Raw genomic sequence first — 18,722 nt, forward strand, 5'->3', positions numbered from 1 at the left:
GCAGTTTATGTCTTTTCTAAAACAGTAGGAAGGCATAAGATTTTTTATAGGTTGGCAAAATCGTTTCAAAGAAGAAATTGGATAATCTTAAAATTTCACCACCAACCGACGGACTAATCAAGAAATTCCGGTTGTTTTTTTTTACTGAGAGAGAGAGAGAGAGAGAGAGAGAGAGAGAGAGAGAGAGATACGCCGTTGATAATTGTTGATAATTGTACTGTTATATCTGAATGGAAATCTATTTTGTACAAGACTTTAGTTTTGACTACTAGCCTATAGCTTTTTACACAAAATGCACTGGTTTACTTAATGCCCTCAGAGAATATTAAATCTTCTTGGTGCCATTCGCCTAACGTATACTGAATCACTGAAAGTGTCATTAATAAATTTTATCAAATCTGTCTTTCTAGGGACATCGAAGAAAACTTAATCTCAAGAAAAATGGTATGTGATTACTTGTTAACAATCGTTACTTCTACAGAAATGTATAAGACAAATACATGTATATAGAGTATACTCTGTATACTCTATATACATGCATACTCTATATACATGTATATAGAGTATACAGAGTATGAAACAAATTTCAATAATTGGTTGCATCAACGAGTTTGCTGATTTTTGAAGGAACAAATTAACTGGGGAGAAAAAAAAGTTGGGTAAAAGTTTGGCTCTGTGACAAAGTGATATAAATTTCCTACTTGCACAAGAGAGAGAGAGAGAGAGAGAGAGAGAGAGAGAGAGAGAGAGAGAGAGAGAGAGAGAGACTTCTTTGGCTTTCATCAAAGTTAAAACGAACTCAAAATTTGTATAATTATATTTTGTTTTAAATTTATTATCTAAATCACAGACGATGGTTGAACAATCAAAACACAACACAAAATTAAATCGATGTCATTGACAAATTTGTTTCGTTGACTCTCAATATCTAAACGACTAGGAAAGGCATGTGTACTTAAAATGATATTTTATGCATTAGTTTTGTGTCACACTAGACCCGTTTTTTCCCTCGAGATATGGCCGACGTTGGTGTTTTTTATAATACCACAGCATACAGATTGAAAAGAGAATTTTACCCAGTTTTAATAAAACGTTCTTACATTGATAACAACCGTGATCAATATACTTTCCTGATGATTAGATTTAGAAGCATAGCGCTATTTTGCTATGCAGTTATCTGTTCTGGGGGGATACAGTTCCTGTAATCGCAGCATAAATCATTCATTTGGGAAATGAATTTATAAAACAGTAAGACGACATTCTGACAACTGATAGCAATAATCCCTTATACACTGGTTATATTTTAATCAAGTGTATTGTCGCATTAAGGGACATTATGAACTTTTCATACACATTTTTTTAATCGAGCTCATTAAGAGGGCTCAATGGTCGTAGCCATTTTTAAGACTGTATTGATCTCCCTAGAAAAAAGAGCTCTATATAAAGATATAGGAAAATACATGAATTTAAATGACGAAATAGAAGGAGAGTTGTTTCTTTACTAAATGATGAGCTTATAGCTAAACAAATCATATCTTAAAATTTTAGACAGATCTGATGAATAATTTGTCAACCATTGAGCCACCTTAATATAAACAAGTTCAGAACCAACTGTTAAAGCTGATGTGTACCACCTGATTAATGAATATTGTTTGTAACCATGATTTTAAAACTCTCACGACTGTTAGGTTTAAATTTAAAAGTGCAAATAGGGGTCATTTGAACAAACAAGGATGTTAATGATTATTAAAAATGAAATTAGTATGATGTAATTAAAAACATCACAGATCTCTCACACTAATATAAAATATTTATGTATTTTGGCTTTGGAAAAAAAAATGAACTGTTGTATAACTGTCTGTAGTATAAATGTAAGTGGCGTAGGCGAGATGCATTCTAGGTCGATTGATCTAGGTCTGATGCTATCGTTACAAAATAAATGGGTTGTTTAAGAGAAATCCCAATAGGGTTAATCCCTGTGATTTAGATTTTTCATTTCCTTTGACAGCGATAACATTTGATATATTTGTTTATGCATTGAAACCACGTCTATCGCAATAAATTACTTAACATGTATGTTTTAGCTTGCCGCCAATTCGTGCAATAGTCAATAAGCTACAAATCTCATATATTGTTGGATTTTTCACTATTAGATTTTGGTGTCGTGTTGTTTCTTTATTTTGATGAGTTAAAAGCCATTTTGTACTTGGTTTCTGATTCTTTAACCGTATTTGTTTCTTCTATCTAATAAAGTCTTTTTCAACCTCAATTTCTGAAGAACCCAGCATTTTGGCGTCTCTTTAAGACATTTACGGAATAAGTTACTTGATACCATATACAAGATAAAGTTAATAGCAAAATTTGCGTAATAGAGGATCTGGAAAATTTGTTGTAAAAGGAATAAGATAAGACGATGTTGGCGCTGCATTGCGAATCCCTTCATCATAATGTACAACCTGATAGCATGACTTGGAAGGTTAAGCAATAGAAACACAGACGAAACCACCACCAGCATAATTGTTAATCGAATCTGAGCCTTGGTCAAAATGCTGTACTGCGGTGAATAGGAATAAAGTTTTCTGTCACTGAACCGAACGTGTTTCTTGTTGAATTTTCTGACAGCCAGAATCAGACTGCAGTTAAGTATAAATATGGCCAGAAACGGAATACCAACCGTCATGACAGAATCAATGTAAGTGATAATTTCCAGCGCAAACATGGTGTCCTTTTGAACCACACATTGAACACCATTTCCTGACGCTCTCTTAACGATGACGGTCGTGTGAAAACAGTGGGTATAAAAGATAACCGCGAAGCTCGTAATTATACTCGAGGCGATTGCAACTCGTTTCCGGGAGCAGAGACGCGGGCCCCGCAGCGGGTGACAGACGACAATGTAACGGTCAATAACGATGAGCACCACGTACCACACGGACAGGAAGCCCGTCACGTACGTCACATAAATGGAGACCATGCACGAGGCCCCGGTTTGTTGGATGGTGCCGTCAAAGCTTCCAAGCCAGCCCATCAACAAAGCAACCAGAAACCACGTGTCAGAGACAGACAGCGCCGCGAGATAGATACTAGAGGGCTGTTTGTTGAATGTGGAGCACAGGAAAACCTTGATGGATAATACGTTGCCGATGATTCCAAGAATAGATATCAGAGGGATCACAAATAGATAAAGTGCATGGACAAACTCGTAAAAAGGTTCTCTTGATGTATCGTCTGGAAAGATTGAAGAGTTCATTTCACTGAAGTTTACAGACTGGATTGATATGTTGTGGCTATTTGCTCCCTCATCTGTGTCAGGAAATGCAGCAAAGCTGGTCATTTTCCTGCCAGATGTATCGACAAATTAATTACCCTTTACGTCAGCGGTTTATCTACGAAAATAAAAAAGAATAAGAAATAATATACTTTGAGTACCATTTTTTTTTTATCAAACATTCAGGAATAACGATCCTGGTCATTAAATGAGGAAAGAAATAGATTGAATAAAGGAATAAACTATTGTCTCACATAGTCATTTACGCCTTCAAGGTAATTAGAGGCTTTATAAAATCAAAGTACTGAAGTACTGACGGGAGTTGATTTAATCGATTATCATTTATTATCTTGCATGGCAATTAGTTTCTAATCTATATCTGAATTACGCGCTTTTTTATGATTTGGATTTTTAGACTTTTCTGACAAGAATTTCGAGAAACCCCGTATGAATTATGTTGTGTAATATTTAAAAATGGATTTTAAACTATGTATATTTAGTAATCGAAACAATTCTAAAAATTGTATGGATCCAAGCACTGTTGATATCGAACTCTAGTCTCGTTCAACCAAACGTTCGGCTGTATCTCTGTTAATCTCCAACAAGCAAGGAGCCTCTCTGCTCGGAGATTTACGGAGACAGCCGAGCGTTTGGTTGAACGAGACTATATTTAACTCTGGCGAAGGAATACATGAGACTACAAAAATATCTAACTTGGTTGTATTATATAAAGTCTGACTATTTTCAAAGTGTTTATAGATAAGTTTCCATTAAAAAAATGCTTAAGCATACATTACATCTAATTTTTCTATTATTTTCAAGAACTAAGTCTTGTCAGCGGTGGTGATTTGTGCTTAGGTCCAAACACTGTTTCTTTTTCGGTTTGCCAGAGTAACTGCATAGGAGAGTTGATTAAAATCAACTCCCAAAAATGAACATTAATTGGATGTTTTCTTCTGAGAGATCTTAATTAGGCCCTACAGAAATAACAAATTGAATGTTTTAAAAACTCAATGGATACAAATTACAGCATATGAGTCCTTTATATATGAATTATTATATTAATATGGATTTCTCTTTTATTTGATTAATTACATGCATTTCGCTTATTTCTTTTTCAACACTTTTAATCATTTCTTTCTCCACTGCATGACATCACAATCGAGTGAAAAATATCTAGACGTGTTTTATCAAAATGTATATAATTTTTATTCTAGATTAATCGTTTAAATGATATAATGCAAATTTAAACATACGTATTGACGAATTTTCAACTTCTTAGCTGCAGATATGTACTTGGTCCTGTTCGAAAAAAAGTGATTCGAAGGACAACAAGAAGTCGATTATTCGAGTTTATTTTAGACTGAGAGCAATAGACAAGCAACTAGTTTTTTTTTCAGAAAAAGAAATTGATTAAAGTTATTATATTTCTATTCGTAACGTACTGTTTGATTTGCTAGAAAAATGATTGATACTTTTAATTTCCACTTCATTTAACTGACAAGTAGTTTTCACCCGCTATAAGATTTTTGTATTCTTTTTTTGAATTAATGCATATGATAAAAGAAAAAAAAGAAAAAGAAAAAAATGAAAAAACTTGACAGTAGCTTCCAAATTAAACAGAATATGATCTGGCTTGATACAGTTTCGATTTGTTTAATAAATAACATCGCAGTTTATAAAAGCTTTTATTGACTAACAGTGTTTATATTCGTATACATTTAGCAGCTATTGAATCCATTTCCTTTTGGAATAATATAGCACATCAAAAAGGCAAAAAAGAGACATGAATACGAAATCGGCAATAAAAAGTATCATATTTTTCAACTTATTTCTCCATGTCGTCTTTCGGATGTGAAACGAGAGAAAAACTATTCATTATTGACGTCGCTAATGAACACACTGATTTACGAAGCTTTTATGAACATGGACATCGTGTAAGATAAAAAAAGAAACAAAACAAGAAAACTGAATGTTTACAAATTGCATTCTTTGACAAATCCATAATTTTTACTATGTATGCTACGGAGCAATTATCCTAAAGATAGTCAGACACACAAATCAAATCAACAGCAGGACCCAAGACTGGCTAGACAATTCCCCCCAAAGAAGATTCAATGAGGGCGATTTATTACACAACAATCAGGTTACGAGGTCTTTAATGCATTCACTTTTTTTTTTTTTTTTTTTTTTTTTGCAAATTGGAACAATTGACCATTTGATACATTGCATGAATCAGATACAAGTTGCATGAGTACTGAACTCTGAAATTCCAAGACTTTTTCAGATACTCCTTTCCAAACTTGCACAGTTACATGTATACTTCAGATAGTTACATCAATACAAAAATTAAAAAGAGTAATACAAAAAACTGACACTTCCTGGACAATCACTATTTAATAAACAACGATTGCATGAATAAGAGGAATCATTGCACTTTTAAATGGTTATAATAATAATGATAAGAAACTGACATATACGTAGTATATAAACAGAAGGTGGGAGAGAGGAAACAGTGAAAACAACACCAAAGGGTAGCGACAAAATTGTTGGGATTGATAACATTATTTTCATACAGTTACTAGAGCTGGAATAAGAACCAAAAGCATAGTAAATCAGGGATATCGGCGAGGCAACATTAAAGATATCGATGAAAATACAATACTGTATACAGAGAAATATTCGCATCTTTTATCATGCCCTCGATGTCAGCGGGCGAATTTATGACTGGACAAATCCCAATATCACAAATAATATCTTTTAAAATACAACTGCGTCTGGGCGTTTTCTAGATGGAGCAAAACTGTTTGCAGTGTAGAAGGGCGTACATTACACGGGGCAAAAATAAACATGTATACATTTGTTTGGCAGTAAATGGAGAGACATAATCGACCGAAATGTAACATTGAAATGTTACAACGAAATTGACAACAAAATGTAACATCGAAATGTAACAACGAAATGTAACATTGAAATGTAACATCGAAATGTAACAACTAAATTACTGTGAACAATTGTGAGTTATTGCATCAAACGGACTATAGTTTGATATAAAGTCAACAGCAGTTAAAAAAAAATACAAAAAACGAATTAAAAAAAAAAAAAAAAACAAAAAAAAAAAAAAAAAAAAAAAACCGAAATGATCATTCTTGACTCCATACCGTTAACTAGCCGCAAATTCAAATAACTAAATAGACTCTATAATACGTACATGTACAGTGATGTATGCAAGGGCACATAGAAAAATACATGTAGATAACAAACTGACTACAATCTGGAACGGTAATTAAACAAAGATGCCAGTGATTTATTAATCGAATGAACGCTGTTAAAAAACCAAATTCAAAGCAACAGAAAAGCTTACCACGATCCGATATAGGTTTAAAATTCAGCTGAAACATATCTGACCTGAGAAGGACCGCAACAATCTGATATAAATACAGTTAAGAGAAACTATAAACGTGACAGTCACTGATTCAAGGTAAAACACTCTAATCACGACACAGTGAGGATTGACCTCCTTACAACTAATAAAGACAATATTGTTTTCTTTGAAAAGACTGAACGATGGAATATATCATAGGAATCAGACCATAGATTTAGAGTATACATGTAGGTCTAAGATTTTATTTATCGGCGAGACTCAACTATTCCAAACCGGGGTGATCTAATGAAACTTTTTTTCTTGTCTGGGAGCAGCAATATTTTACTTAAGAAAGACAACGTACATCAATATGAGGACAAGTTAATGTGTTTCCATTACGATTTAAAGTGGAAAACTCTCAATTTGGCAGTTTCACCATTTCTATCAAATTTCAAGAACACGTGCATAAAAAGTTCAAAACGACGAACTTTTATTTACAGTTTCATATAGTTTGCAACTGTTAAAAACATAAAACGAGATTTAAAAATAACTTTGCGAGGAGTGCCTCGTTTCTATTCTTGCTGGTATCAATGTTTCACTTACACTGGTGAGCCATGTGACCCGCACCTGTCTTGTTTTGAAAGTGAACTGCACAACAATGCAGTCAATCAAGAGATTTTATTTTGCACAGATAAAATTTGATTTCTAATATTGATCCCAAGGCGAAAACGTATTCAACTTTGCTCATGTATTGATCAATAATGATTAACTTATATAAAAGGGATGCATTAAGATTGAATCAACATTTTTCATACAATGATTACTGATGATACTTTATTTCAGAAATGCCGTGTTTTCTTTTATAAAACTAAATTCAATAAAAATCCGCTTTGTCAATACTATATAACTATCACATGTTTTCCAGGGCACAATTCAATCGATTGGGCAATTGTGTTCAAAATTTTTTCTTATATCCAAATATACTCAATACTATTACTAAATTAATAACATGACAAGTTCAAAATTCGATGTGTTATTATTTTTGTAAAAAAAATAAGTCAACGTTGACATAAGTATCTGACTATTCGACACAATCATCTAGAAAGTGGTGGTATATCTATACCTCCATAAATCACACCTAGTCAGACAATTTTTTAAAAAAAATATCTTTAAGAGAATATAGTATCATTGTACTCACTATGAACAAATTTAAAGTTTAGTTATCTGGAAAGCTGAATTGGCATTTAAAATACACATTTAGGATATCATTCACTGAAAACTAGAATACATTAACAATTAAGGCCTCATTTTGGTTTGGTAATGCAACAAAGACGTGTTTTGAACGATGTAAAAGATAAACCAAAAACCTTATTAATCTTTAAAAATAAATCAGTTTGCGGAATCTTGGCAATGAATGTAGCCTACGGTCGAAAAAAAGGAAACATTGTGAATTTGTAATCTAAAAATGAATCTTAATTTTTTAAAAATCGTGTATGTTTCATTTAAAAAAAACCTATTTTCTCTACAGCACTTTCGCCCTGGCGTAGTAAATCATGAAGTTTTCTGTGATGTCCTTATGATTTTTAAGTGTCGTTGCATTCATTGAATATTTAAACTTTGGCTTTTCATTTTTTTAAGCTCACATTTCAGTGTCCCATGCAATCTAAAATGAAATCAATCTCTTCTTTCCAAACAATAAACAATTTTGTGCGCTTTCATATTATGGTAAATATCCATATTATCATTCGATATCCCATGCGCATTTTGCAATTTTTTTTTTCTTTTTTGGGTATTTTTTGTTTGTTTGGTGTTAGTTAAAATCGAGATTGCGAAGTAGAATTTTAACTACGATAGATCAATGTAAACCTGTTGACCAGACGACAACCCCCTGCCGCCCAAAGGTTTATTATACTTCGGAGTAACCAAACATAAACACTAGCAAGTTCTCTATCACAGCAGCTGATATTTTATGGCTTCACTTCGGGAAAGGGTTTCTGTCTTTAGGGACAGTTAGCTTGCTATTGACCTTGAGCTTATCCCTGACAAAAATTAGGCGCCTTATACAGTTTCGACTGAGTCTGATTAAAATACATTTTACCCTCTGTATATCCTTGACTAAAATGACCTTTAGCTTTCATTTGTTCAAAATTAACGGGGAGTCAACGATATACAACTGAAGGACAATATTGATATTTTGTATTTTGTGTACGCTTCGGCCGATCACAGTTGTGTCCATTTGAGGCATCAAGCAAATTTTACTAATTGCACACGCACTACCTCCTTGCACTAAGTTATTTACGATGAAATGACAGCCTCAAGTAAGTCTTTAATTACATGTAGATTACCTAAAACGTTATTAGAATGCGTTTGCCTTAAGAGTAAAACATTCAGTTACATACATAATGATTCAGATCACGCTTTTCTTTACCAACGCATAAGAATTTGCATATTAATCGGAAATAACAATTTGCCTACTAAAGTAAGCTTTTTCATTCCTTGTTATTTTGTAAATCAGCAAAACGGTGTGATTTATCTTATTTATTATGTTTATTGCATTTAACTTTATGCTAACGCATTACATTAGTAGCCAATGATACATGTATAACATGCCAATCTTTCCTTAAAAAGGAATGCATGTTTCTTCCTTGATTCCCTGTCACGCTTTTTCTTTGATTGTATTACAAAGTGTCATTGCACCATTTATAAAGCAAATAGATCGTCAACAGATTGCACATCAGATCTATTCTAGCTTTAAATATATAAGCTTTTCCAACATATTTTTTTCTTATACGGGAGATAGAAACCACGACCACCCAGCCACCGACACCGTAATAACTTAGTTGTTTATGTTATTTAGGTTCAATGGAAACACATATACATTTTTAATCAATTTTGAAATTAGTATTCTTACAAAAGGCATCAATGATATTTTTAATGTTTATAAATGTGAAGCAACATCTATTCTTTTATTTTAAAGAGTTAATTGGACTTTGACATAGTATAGGATCACATATGTTAGATTTTTTGGTTTCCCTTTTTTTTTTTATTTGTAATGTCTGATAATGTGAAAAAAGCTTTAGACCCCCACCCCCTCCCCTTCACCAGCAAATTATTTGCAAACACAAAAATGTCACTACGTAAAAGCTTCATTTTCAACGGGTTTTTAACCAGTGGTTATTAAAGAAAAAGTAACGTGAAAAAAACCCACTGTGTAACAATCAGGAACCAAAACTGTTGTTACGTCGTCTTAAATATCACCGATAATGCGTCTATCATTACAATAATAACACGATCTGAACTGCCGACACTAATTGGAATGTGACAGTTTTATTAAGGCACAGGCAATGATAAAATCTACAATTATTATATATTTTTTTAATCCTATAAAAGGTTCCGCTGGAGTGTCATTACATCTTATTCTTTGTTATCAAAGATTGGCTATCAAATAAACATTGTAACAGAGGCTTATTTTAACTATCAAATGAATGTTTGCTAAGTTTTCCTTCTATTAATTTAAACCTTGGAATTTGAAAAAAAAATGAAAGTTTTGTCGTCCGGAGATCATTAAAAAAAAGGAAACTCTCATTGATGATACCTTTATATTTGAACACAAATAATACACATGCACAAAAGTAATTTTCACATACTGCACACTTAAATATATTTTAAAGGTAAGTTCATTTAGTATAAACTGCAAAGGTTAACTATGTTCTCTTTTAAGGTCATGCCATCCTGGCTTGTTCTTACCAGTTTTAACTGGCTTTAAACTGTCTAACGTCTTGATTTGTTAAAAAAAATGATCTCAATTTTCTTTACAATAACTGTACAAAATCCCCAGATAATTCGTTGATTAATGAAAAAAAAAGAATGAACCTGGTTATTCCTGTGAGGAAAATTTCGTCGTTAATTTACATTTTATCAATTTTATATAAAAATTAGACGTTTCAATATCATCCAAACTATTGCACAATGGTCGTATTTCAAATACTGATAGAGACAAAGTCAACACCGAAACTACATCCAGACATGCTGACCTGTGGCACGTGGGTGGATAATGTAGTTTTATCTTATAATGGTCTCACACCACAGTCACTATTTTATAAAGATTCGAGAAATAATGTTATCTCTTCATTCAAAATAGCTTGAGACTTTATCAATTTCTTATAACTACATGTAAGATATGACAGATAACCGTAAACAATAGTTGTAAACAATTTACTAAAATATAAACCCACAAATCTAAAAGATTGTGTAAAACGACAGCTGTTCGAGTTGTTTTGACATACGTAAGTATATGCACATTTGCAACGATGTCTGACAATGCTTACAACTAACAAGGCTTAGACGTAAAAAAAAAAATAACCCATTAAATATATTTTTAACTTTTAGAAGTGCCTTTCGTGGCTCTAAAGTATCATTATGCAAGATTCAGTTTCATTCCTGTATAGTATTACATTGCAACATTTCTTTTATTTTTATACAGAACAGGGTGGTTGTAATTTTAGTATTTATGAGAGTACATGTCCTTATTTAACGCATCATTTTAATAGTCTATTTACAAACACAGCAGCAACAAGTGTGGGCAAAAATAGCACCAGAAACCCCCGAGTGACATTAAAATAACCATAAAATTGCAAATAGAATAAAATCGAAGATTAGTGCGGTGTCTCGTGCACGCATGCCGTAAATAGTTCTTTTTAAGACGTATTTATGTCATGATAATTATATTTCTGAAAAGGATTAAACAGTACAAATTAATGTACATATAATCTGAAAAGCTTCGCACATAATGGTGACTTGTAAATTTATGAAAATATCGACCAATCTGCCTCCAGGGGCATGTATAGTTCAAGGCTATATATCTTGTTTTAATACCAATCAATATTTACTCGCAATATTTTTCCCCAGACTGCTGTTTTCATACTTAATCACAGTAACCGCGCGTAAATTTGAATCTGTTACCAAAGGTAATAAATCCAGGGGATGCTTTGAATAAAATAAACGTAATGCCTGTTTTAGACTGTTTATTATAACATAAGATACATGTATTAATTCACGTATAACAAACCATTTGAAAATATGCCCATCCTACTTGAACACTTCCTTTTAAAAGTATTAATGCCGAAATCTGCATATTATCTTTAAAGATTATGACTGCAGATTTTATTACTTATATACAAAAGTTAATAACCAGAGACAGTTTTTATTAAGTAACTTATGATAGTTTGACTCTTAATTGGAAATTTTAGCACCTTAGTAAAATAATTTGCTTATTTACATACTTGTCACATATAATCACTTTGAAATACTTTCACTGCACAGGTTGTTGCAACGATGTAAATATTTGACTTTGTCTTCGAAGTAATGAGTTCCAACACTTTCCCTATCTTGTTTCATTACTAATTATTCGTTTTACAAAAACAAACAAAATGAAAAAAAAATAAAATACAAAAAAGAAAAAAATAAGAAAATAAAAAAAGAATTACACACATAAAGAGAGTGATATATAAATACCTGTGTGGCAGTGGAATCTTAATGTTGTAAAATTGTACCCGTCTTTACAGTTTAAAAAAGCTGGGTCAGAATACAGACTAATGACTAAGAAGTGATTAGGTAAACCTCACCTTACAAGTGAGCTACACATGATAAAGCCATGCAATTCAGTCAACTAAATGGTAAGGTATGGCCTAGTTCTTCATTTAGTCGTCTTGGCAGACCGTTCAGTCAGCTTTAAAGGGGCATGGTCACGATTTTGGTCAACAATTATTATTTTTTTCGATTTTAACGCATTTTTAGTAGGCAATCAAAATTTGAGTGACATTTGTTGAGTTATAAGCGAGTTACAGAACTTACAATTCCTCGCTATGTAAACAAAGCTTTTGATTACATTTTAAATGTTGAAGTGAAAATTTCAGTTTTAGACCTGAAATGAATGTGTTAATCGTTAGGAACTGTTTATTTATGCTTAAAATGAATGCGATTTTTGACAAATCATCTTGAAAAGGATTTTTACTGGTATATTGAACCTATGTAAAAAAAAAAAAAAAAAAAAAAAAAAAAACCAGGGCACGAGCCTTGTTTACATGACGAAGAAATGTGAGCCCTGTATCTCGCTTAAAACTCATCGACGGCCACCCAAATTTCACTTGATCATTAGAAATGAAAAACAGGAAAGTAAAACTTGCCAAGAATCGTGACCATGTTCTCTTAAACTATCTATTTATTGACCTAAATATTTTAAATCCCAAGCATTAAAAAATATAGGGGAGAAAAATATAATGGTCCCTACCGAACATCAAGAAATTAAAAAATTTACATCATTAGAATAATATTGATTCCCGCAGGTATTGAGTTCGGACAGATATTTTTTCTCTTTTTTTCCTTACCAGGTTGAAAAGTTTAATAGGATTTTAATCAAATCTTATTTGAATTTATGAACATATAGAAAAGGATTTTTATTCTGAAAAGTTTTATTTTTACGAGTGTAAAAAATATCATTTAAATGATAATTTATATAAGAATTCAACTTCCTCAGATGGATAAACACATGACATAGCCAGTAGTCTTCAATATTACAATTATACATGATTTTGTTAAAAACACCACAACGAATTGGTGCAAAAGAGCCAAGGCATACATATTCTTATTCGACACAGTGTTCCCAGTTTATTTCAGCTATTTATGCAATAAGAGGACTGGCGGAGTCAATGTATTTTTCATCACAATCTTTTAGCAAGCCTTGCATCAAGGTCTGACAACACTACAGTAAAATTATGACACACGATTATGAAAACTCAGTCAATCGAAGTCTTATTCACACTGAAACAGCAATGCTTCATCCGCGATAAAACGAGGCCGAAGGACGAGGCGGAAGCGCTTAGGAAAGCAGACTTTTGATATACCAAAATCACAAACTATTAGCCATGCAGTATAGATTGGATAAAGCTTTAAATATAAACCTGCTATTCAAGCGTTTAGAAGGTACACAATAACTGTCTTCGGGAACAGCCTATATCCCGATCACGCACATTTCCTATCTTTAATTGGCAGGAATTAAAAAAAATAATGGATGAAGCATTAACCTACATTTGGGTTTAATCTGATAATTGTTTGACGATAAAGAGATTTATCGAAATTTTTGAATCATAAAAATCGATTGGTTATTCTTAGGAAATCCTGCACTGTCATCCCAATATTTAAAAAATGGATGAATACGAAAGTGAAAGCAATTTATAGAACAGTTCTCTACACCCGATATCTGATAAATGTCGAATATGTACCATAATTTGATTTGTAAAAAAGCCTTAGGCATTTCTCTTAATGGTGAATAGATCAATATTTATAATATAATAAAAAGCAAAAACTATGCTGTAAATCTATATTTGCAGATATGGAGATCTTTATCCATGGTTAATCCAAATAACTGGTACATGTATTATCAAATGCATTTATTCAAATGTCATTTGTTTTTACTTTATGATCGTTGAATTGTGTCGTAAATTAACATTTGCAGATTGGAATCTCAATCAATGACTAACCATATAAATTGGTTTTATCAAGTAGATTATCAAAATGTGCTTTGCTTATCACTTATTTAGGAAAGCCTGATGATAAGGACTTGTTTTCAAAAGAGAATCACTTACACTGTATGAGACTCACTTTTATGTTCTTTTTAAAACGATTTTAAATTACGAATTTATCTCTTGTTAAACCATTTGTTTTTATTCTTATATCAGTTGACGATGCGACTAAGATATGCTGCAATCATATTATTTGCTGAATATTTCGATTGAGACAAATTACATCAAACTTAACAAAACAAAATAATAGGAATTAATTTTCCTGCTAACCCTTTGCTCAAATTACGTGTAAAACGGCCTAATAATTAATATATTACAAATCAATCTACCTTTTTTTTTTCTTTTTTAGATATAATGATGTATATTTATTTTGTTTAAAAATCCAAATAATTTACCCTGTCTTATGTTAAGGAGATTAAAATAGTCTAGAATCGACATCAAGTCCTTTCAACGATTGCAGTCAGATGCCTGTATATGTAAAGGAATTCCTCTGAGAGCTTACAGGAACTATCGTATGTACAAATGTGACCTCTATAAGTAATAAATACTGTTCTCGATTTTGTAAAAATCTATACATACCAAAATGACAATCAATAAACTGGAATGAATATTACCACCTTTGTGTTTGATTTATCTTACCTGAGAGGTGGGTTATTTACCTCAAATATTGATATTCCATCGGAATATGAAAAAAATATTCAGGAGAAATAATATTTCTACAGGATATTTTAGAATTCTCAAAGGATTTAAAAAATTTTCTACAGGATTAATGTTTTCCAAAGGATGAATTTAAAGTATTTCTCTACAAGAATTTAGTTTTGAAAGGTAATGCTCCTCTAAGACATACGATTTCATATTGTATTTTTAAATCTGATTGGATTTTTTTTTGTTTTTTTGACACCTTATTCTACACATACCAAATAGGCGATAATAAGTCCAAAAAAATAATCTTTTTTTAAAGCTGATGCTTTTACCACACAATCTAACACATATTTTGAGCTTATGTGACGATTCATCAAACAAGATTTTTTTCACAAATATTTCTTCTTAAGTCAAATGTTCGGAAGATTAAATTACTTGATTGACAGGTACATATAGTATGAAAATGTCTTTAGCCTGATGAAGAAGGTGTGTAGCGTTAGTAGGTGTTATAAATAAAAAAACAATGAAAGGAAAAAAGGCGTATCTTTTACAGCTTTATCAATCCTTAATATGTGGAAGAGACCCATATCTAAAGTACAATAAATGTCAAATTTTGATTAACCTTTTATTTTGTCACTGCTTATATACATTAATATAGATCTAACATTCAATTTTCAGCAGAAGAGTGTTAGTTCCTTTGTTTGATAGCATTTTACACAATTTTGGCCCCTGAGTGATTAAGCTAATTAATTTCTATCACAAATTGTTTTAACACATGTAGCTACTCATAAGAACGTCCTACTTGTCGAGAACTTATAACACTCTAGGAAAATAAAACTATAAAATGACGACAGCTGCAGGTAACGAACTAATTTTGATCCGTGAATCAAACTCAAATCGAACTCGTAAATAGTTAAATGAAATGAGACAAAATATATCGAGATGCAATTTCAAAATATTAATTTTCGCACCTATCAAAATTCAATTGTAGCATTGTTTTCAACATGTAATCTTTATCTGGACAAAATATATACTTAAATGAATTCAAAATAAATAAATTGTCCTTCCTTAGTTTTATTTTCACATATATCAATAATCTACAGCTTAGTGTTGGATTATGCAAGAAATTTCGCATGTTCCTCGTTTTTTGATTAATTGAATATATTTGTTGGCGTTTAGTACGTTGGGACGGTCAATACGTAAACAATTACACAATTCGGAGATTTATTCACTCTGGACAAAGTTTCGAGTCGATAGCAAAAAAAAAAACCCAAAAAACAATGGGTCTGCTCCTAAACATATCTGACATAAAACACGTTTTAATCACATGCTTCAAAGAAAACAAGAAAGAACAACGGTTGAGGGACTGCTAGCTGGGACAATCGGGTTTATGTTTATTCTATTAAACTGGTTCTTATAGTCAGTCTTATGTTAATTACACAACGATTCGTCCAGTGAGTAGGCATTAACACTTTCCATTTTAAAAAAGACTCCTGCACGCATCAGTAATATATTACGAGCAACTAGGTAGAAATTTGCAGTCATTTGAGCGGAACAATATGTATGAAATGATTAAGCTAAAAAAAAAAACCAGTTGGCGTAAGAGCTGTATAAAGAATTTTGAATTATGTTATTTCCTTATAGTGTTAGACAAACCCTGTAAAAGAGAATTCATATAGAAACAACTATCGTAAAATGCAATCAACATGTTTTGATGGTCATACGGGATAAATGTTTAAAGTACTTCATATCACATACAATGTACCAGTTGACAAGAGAAGAAAAGGAAGCATATACTGGGCATATTTCATATACATATTCATTGAATTGCGTAAGTACAGTGTTTTTATTAATGTAAAATATCGATTTTTTAAAGAAAGAAATATAAAGAATAACTGTAAAATCTTTGTATCTGATTTTTAAGTCATATTATTTTAATTTGACAGTCCTCTGTAAATATGAAATTATTTAGTTTGTTATTCCTTGTGTTATTTTTTTTTTTACCTCCGATCTAAATATTTTCACGAATGAACTTGTATTGGCCTATAACGTTGTAATTTTCATAGCATAGACCTAATAAGTGAACTTTAACTTAGAGTGCCTCAAGACAAATGGTTTATCAATATATGTTTATTCCCAACCATCTATCATGTATTGCTTCCTTTTTTTATTTGACACGTACATGACTCATTGTATAGTATACAAACCAAGGAAACCATTTCGTTTAAAAATGATAATAATATTTGTGGTAATTAACAATATTAACAAATCATCAACACAATTTTTAAAAGAATTCTTCAAAAATATTATAATACCAGAAAAGTTATTCACCAGATTAGCATTGTATATTTCTTATATCCGTCATGAATTTGTCCCATGAAAATTATCTTTCGTATCTTACAATTAAAAAACAAAACAATATTCGCTACCATAATTTCGTTTTAAAAAAGCAATATGATACCATACATACATGTAAAATGTATAGAATAATATACACATGAAATTGAAAGTTTGAACAGTGCATGCGTTAAGATAAGCAAAATACTTACTATCTCGGTATAGTACTCCGATACTTAACAAACAGTTCACTATTTATACTTTTGCACCTTTAAGCGTCGAGCGTTTGCGCTGTGACAAAAACAGTAGCGTTAGTATTACTTTTATCCACTCAGCAGAGAGATATTTCCTCAATCGATATACGAGCTTGCTGGATCCGTTACGATGATTTCCGCGCTTAACCTATCATGTTACAGACCATTAATTTCATAGTTAATTACATGTAGCAGACGGCTGGCTTAACTAAATTACAGTTTTTAATCATCATGAGAAGTTTTGAAGGCTGAGCTACAATGTAATAATGTTTTAAATTTTACTATGATACAAGAACAGGTCAATTCAAAGGCGCATTTGTCGTACTTGCTACATGTATCTCTTTCACATTACTTGAAATAACTGTATACGCATGCTTACAATTCTTTTCTTCTGAATGTCATAATAAAAACAAAATCATTTTTAGTGTAATCTCGACAAAATATTTTGCGTATCTCTCGAACTTTTCCTGAAGCATTCGGCACTGTTAATGCATTAACTGAATCAAACGTTTAAAATTTGCAATCTATATGGTACAAAAAACAGATTTGAATTTATGTCATTACTATCAACTGATCAGCGCATCAATCCGTATCAAAATGAATGAAGCAGCAGTTTTGATAAGCATCTATTCTCTAATTTTTGAGGAAAAAATCTAATACCCAAAACTGAAGATTGCTTTGACCTAGTGAAGGGGACAGTAAATTACCATGATAAACCTATGGAAATAAGCGTTTGCATCATTTGGTAACAATAAATTACAACTTTATTTACAACTATAAGACAAAGATTCCAGGTATGAAATTGCTTGAGAAATAGTTATATTGCATCTTGTAATCTAAAAAAATCTTGTAAAATGTCCCAAATTCAACGAATTGTCAGTCGTGGTTGCCTCATATTAAAACTTGGATTGATTATCATTCTTTTAAATGTACGTGTGTATTTTCTTGATTCGTTGTATTTGTTAGTGTTTTTTTTTTTAGTTTTTCTTTTTTTAAATTACAATTTATCTTATACGTGTGGTGTATACAACCCGTGTGATAAATATTAGCTTTATCAAACGGGTGATGCTTCATCAAATACTTCCGTTCCGAACTATTTTTGATACAGGCGCTCGCTTCAGTGATTTATTTCTAGGATGTTCCTGTGTATTCCATTTGTACTATTTCTACCACCAAAAATTGAATTGAAAAGGATTTTGTCGAAGGTGTTAATTACAAATATGAATAAAATAACATAACTGTGAAGTTTATAAAACTGAAAATTAAACACGTTAGCT

At 31.7% G+C, this 18,722-nt stretch overlaps 1 protein-coding gene across 1 annotated transcript; it reads right to left on the reverse strand.

Moving 5' to 3' along the window:
* Window positions 1-1,853: 1,853 nt before the first annotated feature.
* On the reverse strand, window positions 1,854-17,484 carry LOC128161448 (G-protein coupled receptor daf-37-like). The gene is made up of 2 exons (XM_052824730.1): window positions 17,404-17,484; window positions 1,854-3,386 (listed from the first exon to the last, which is right to left on the reverse strand). The coding sequence occupies exon 2, from the start codon at window positions 3,332-3,334 to the stop codon at window positions 2,222-2,224; it is 1,113 nt and encodes a 370-aa protein (XP_052680690.1). The 5' UTR covers window positions 3,335-3,386; window positions 17,404-17,484; the 3' UTR covers window positions 1,854-2,221.
* Between the last annotated feature and the right edge of the window lie 1,238 nt (window positions 17,485-18,722).

Source organism: Crassostrea angulata, chromosome 8, assembly GCF_025612915.1.
Source record: "Crassostrea angulata isolate pt1a10 chromosome 8, ASM2561291v2, whole genome shotgun sequence".
In the NCBI taxonomy this organism is placed as follows: Eukaryota; Metazoa; Mollusca; class Bivalvia; order Ostreida; family Ostreidae; genus Magallana; species Magallana angulata.

Coding starts and splice junctions, on each gene's coding strand:
- LOC128161448 (XM_052824730.1), bottom strand. CDS start 3,334: ATGACCAGCTTTGCTGCATTTCCTGACACAGATGAGGGAGCAAATAGC.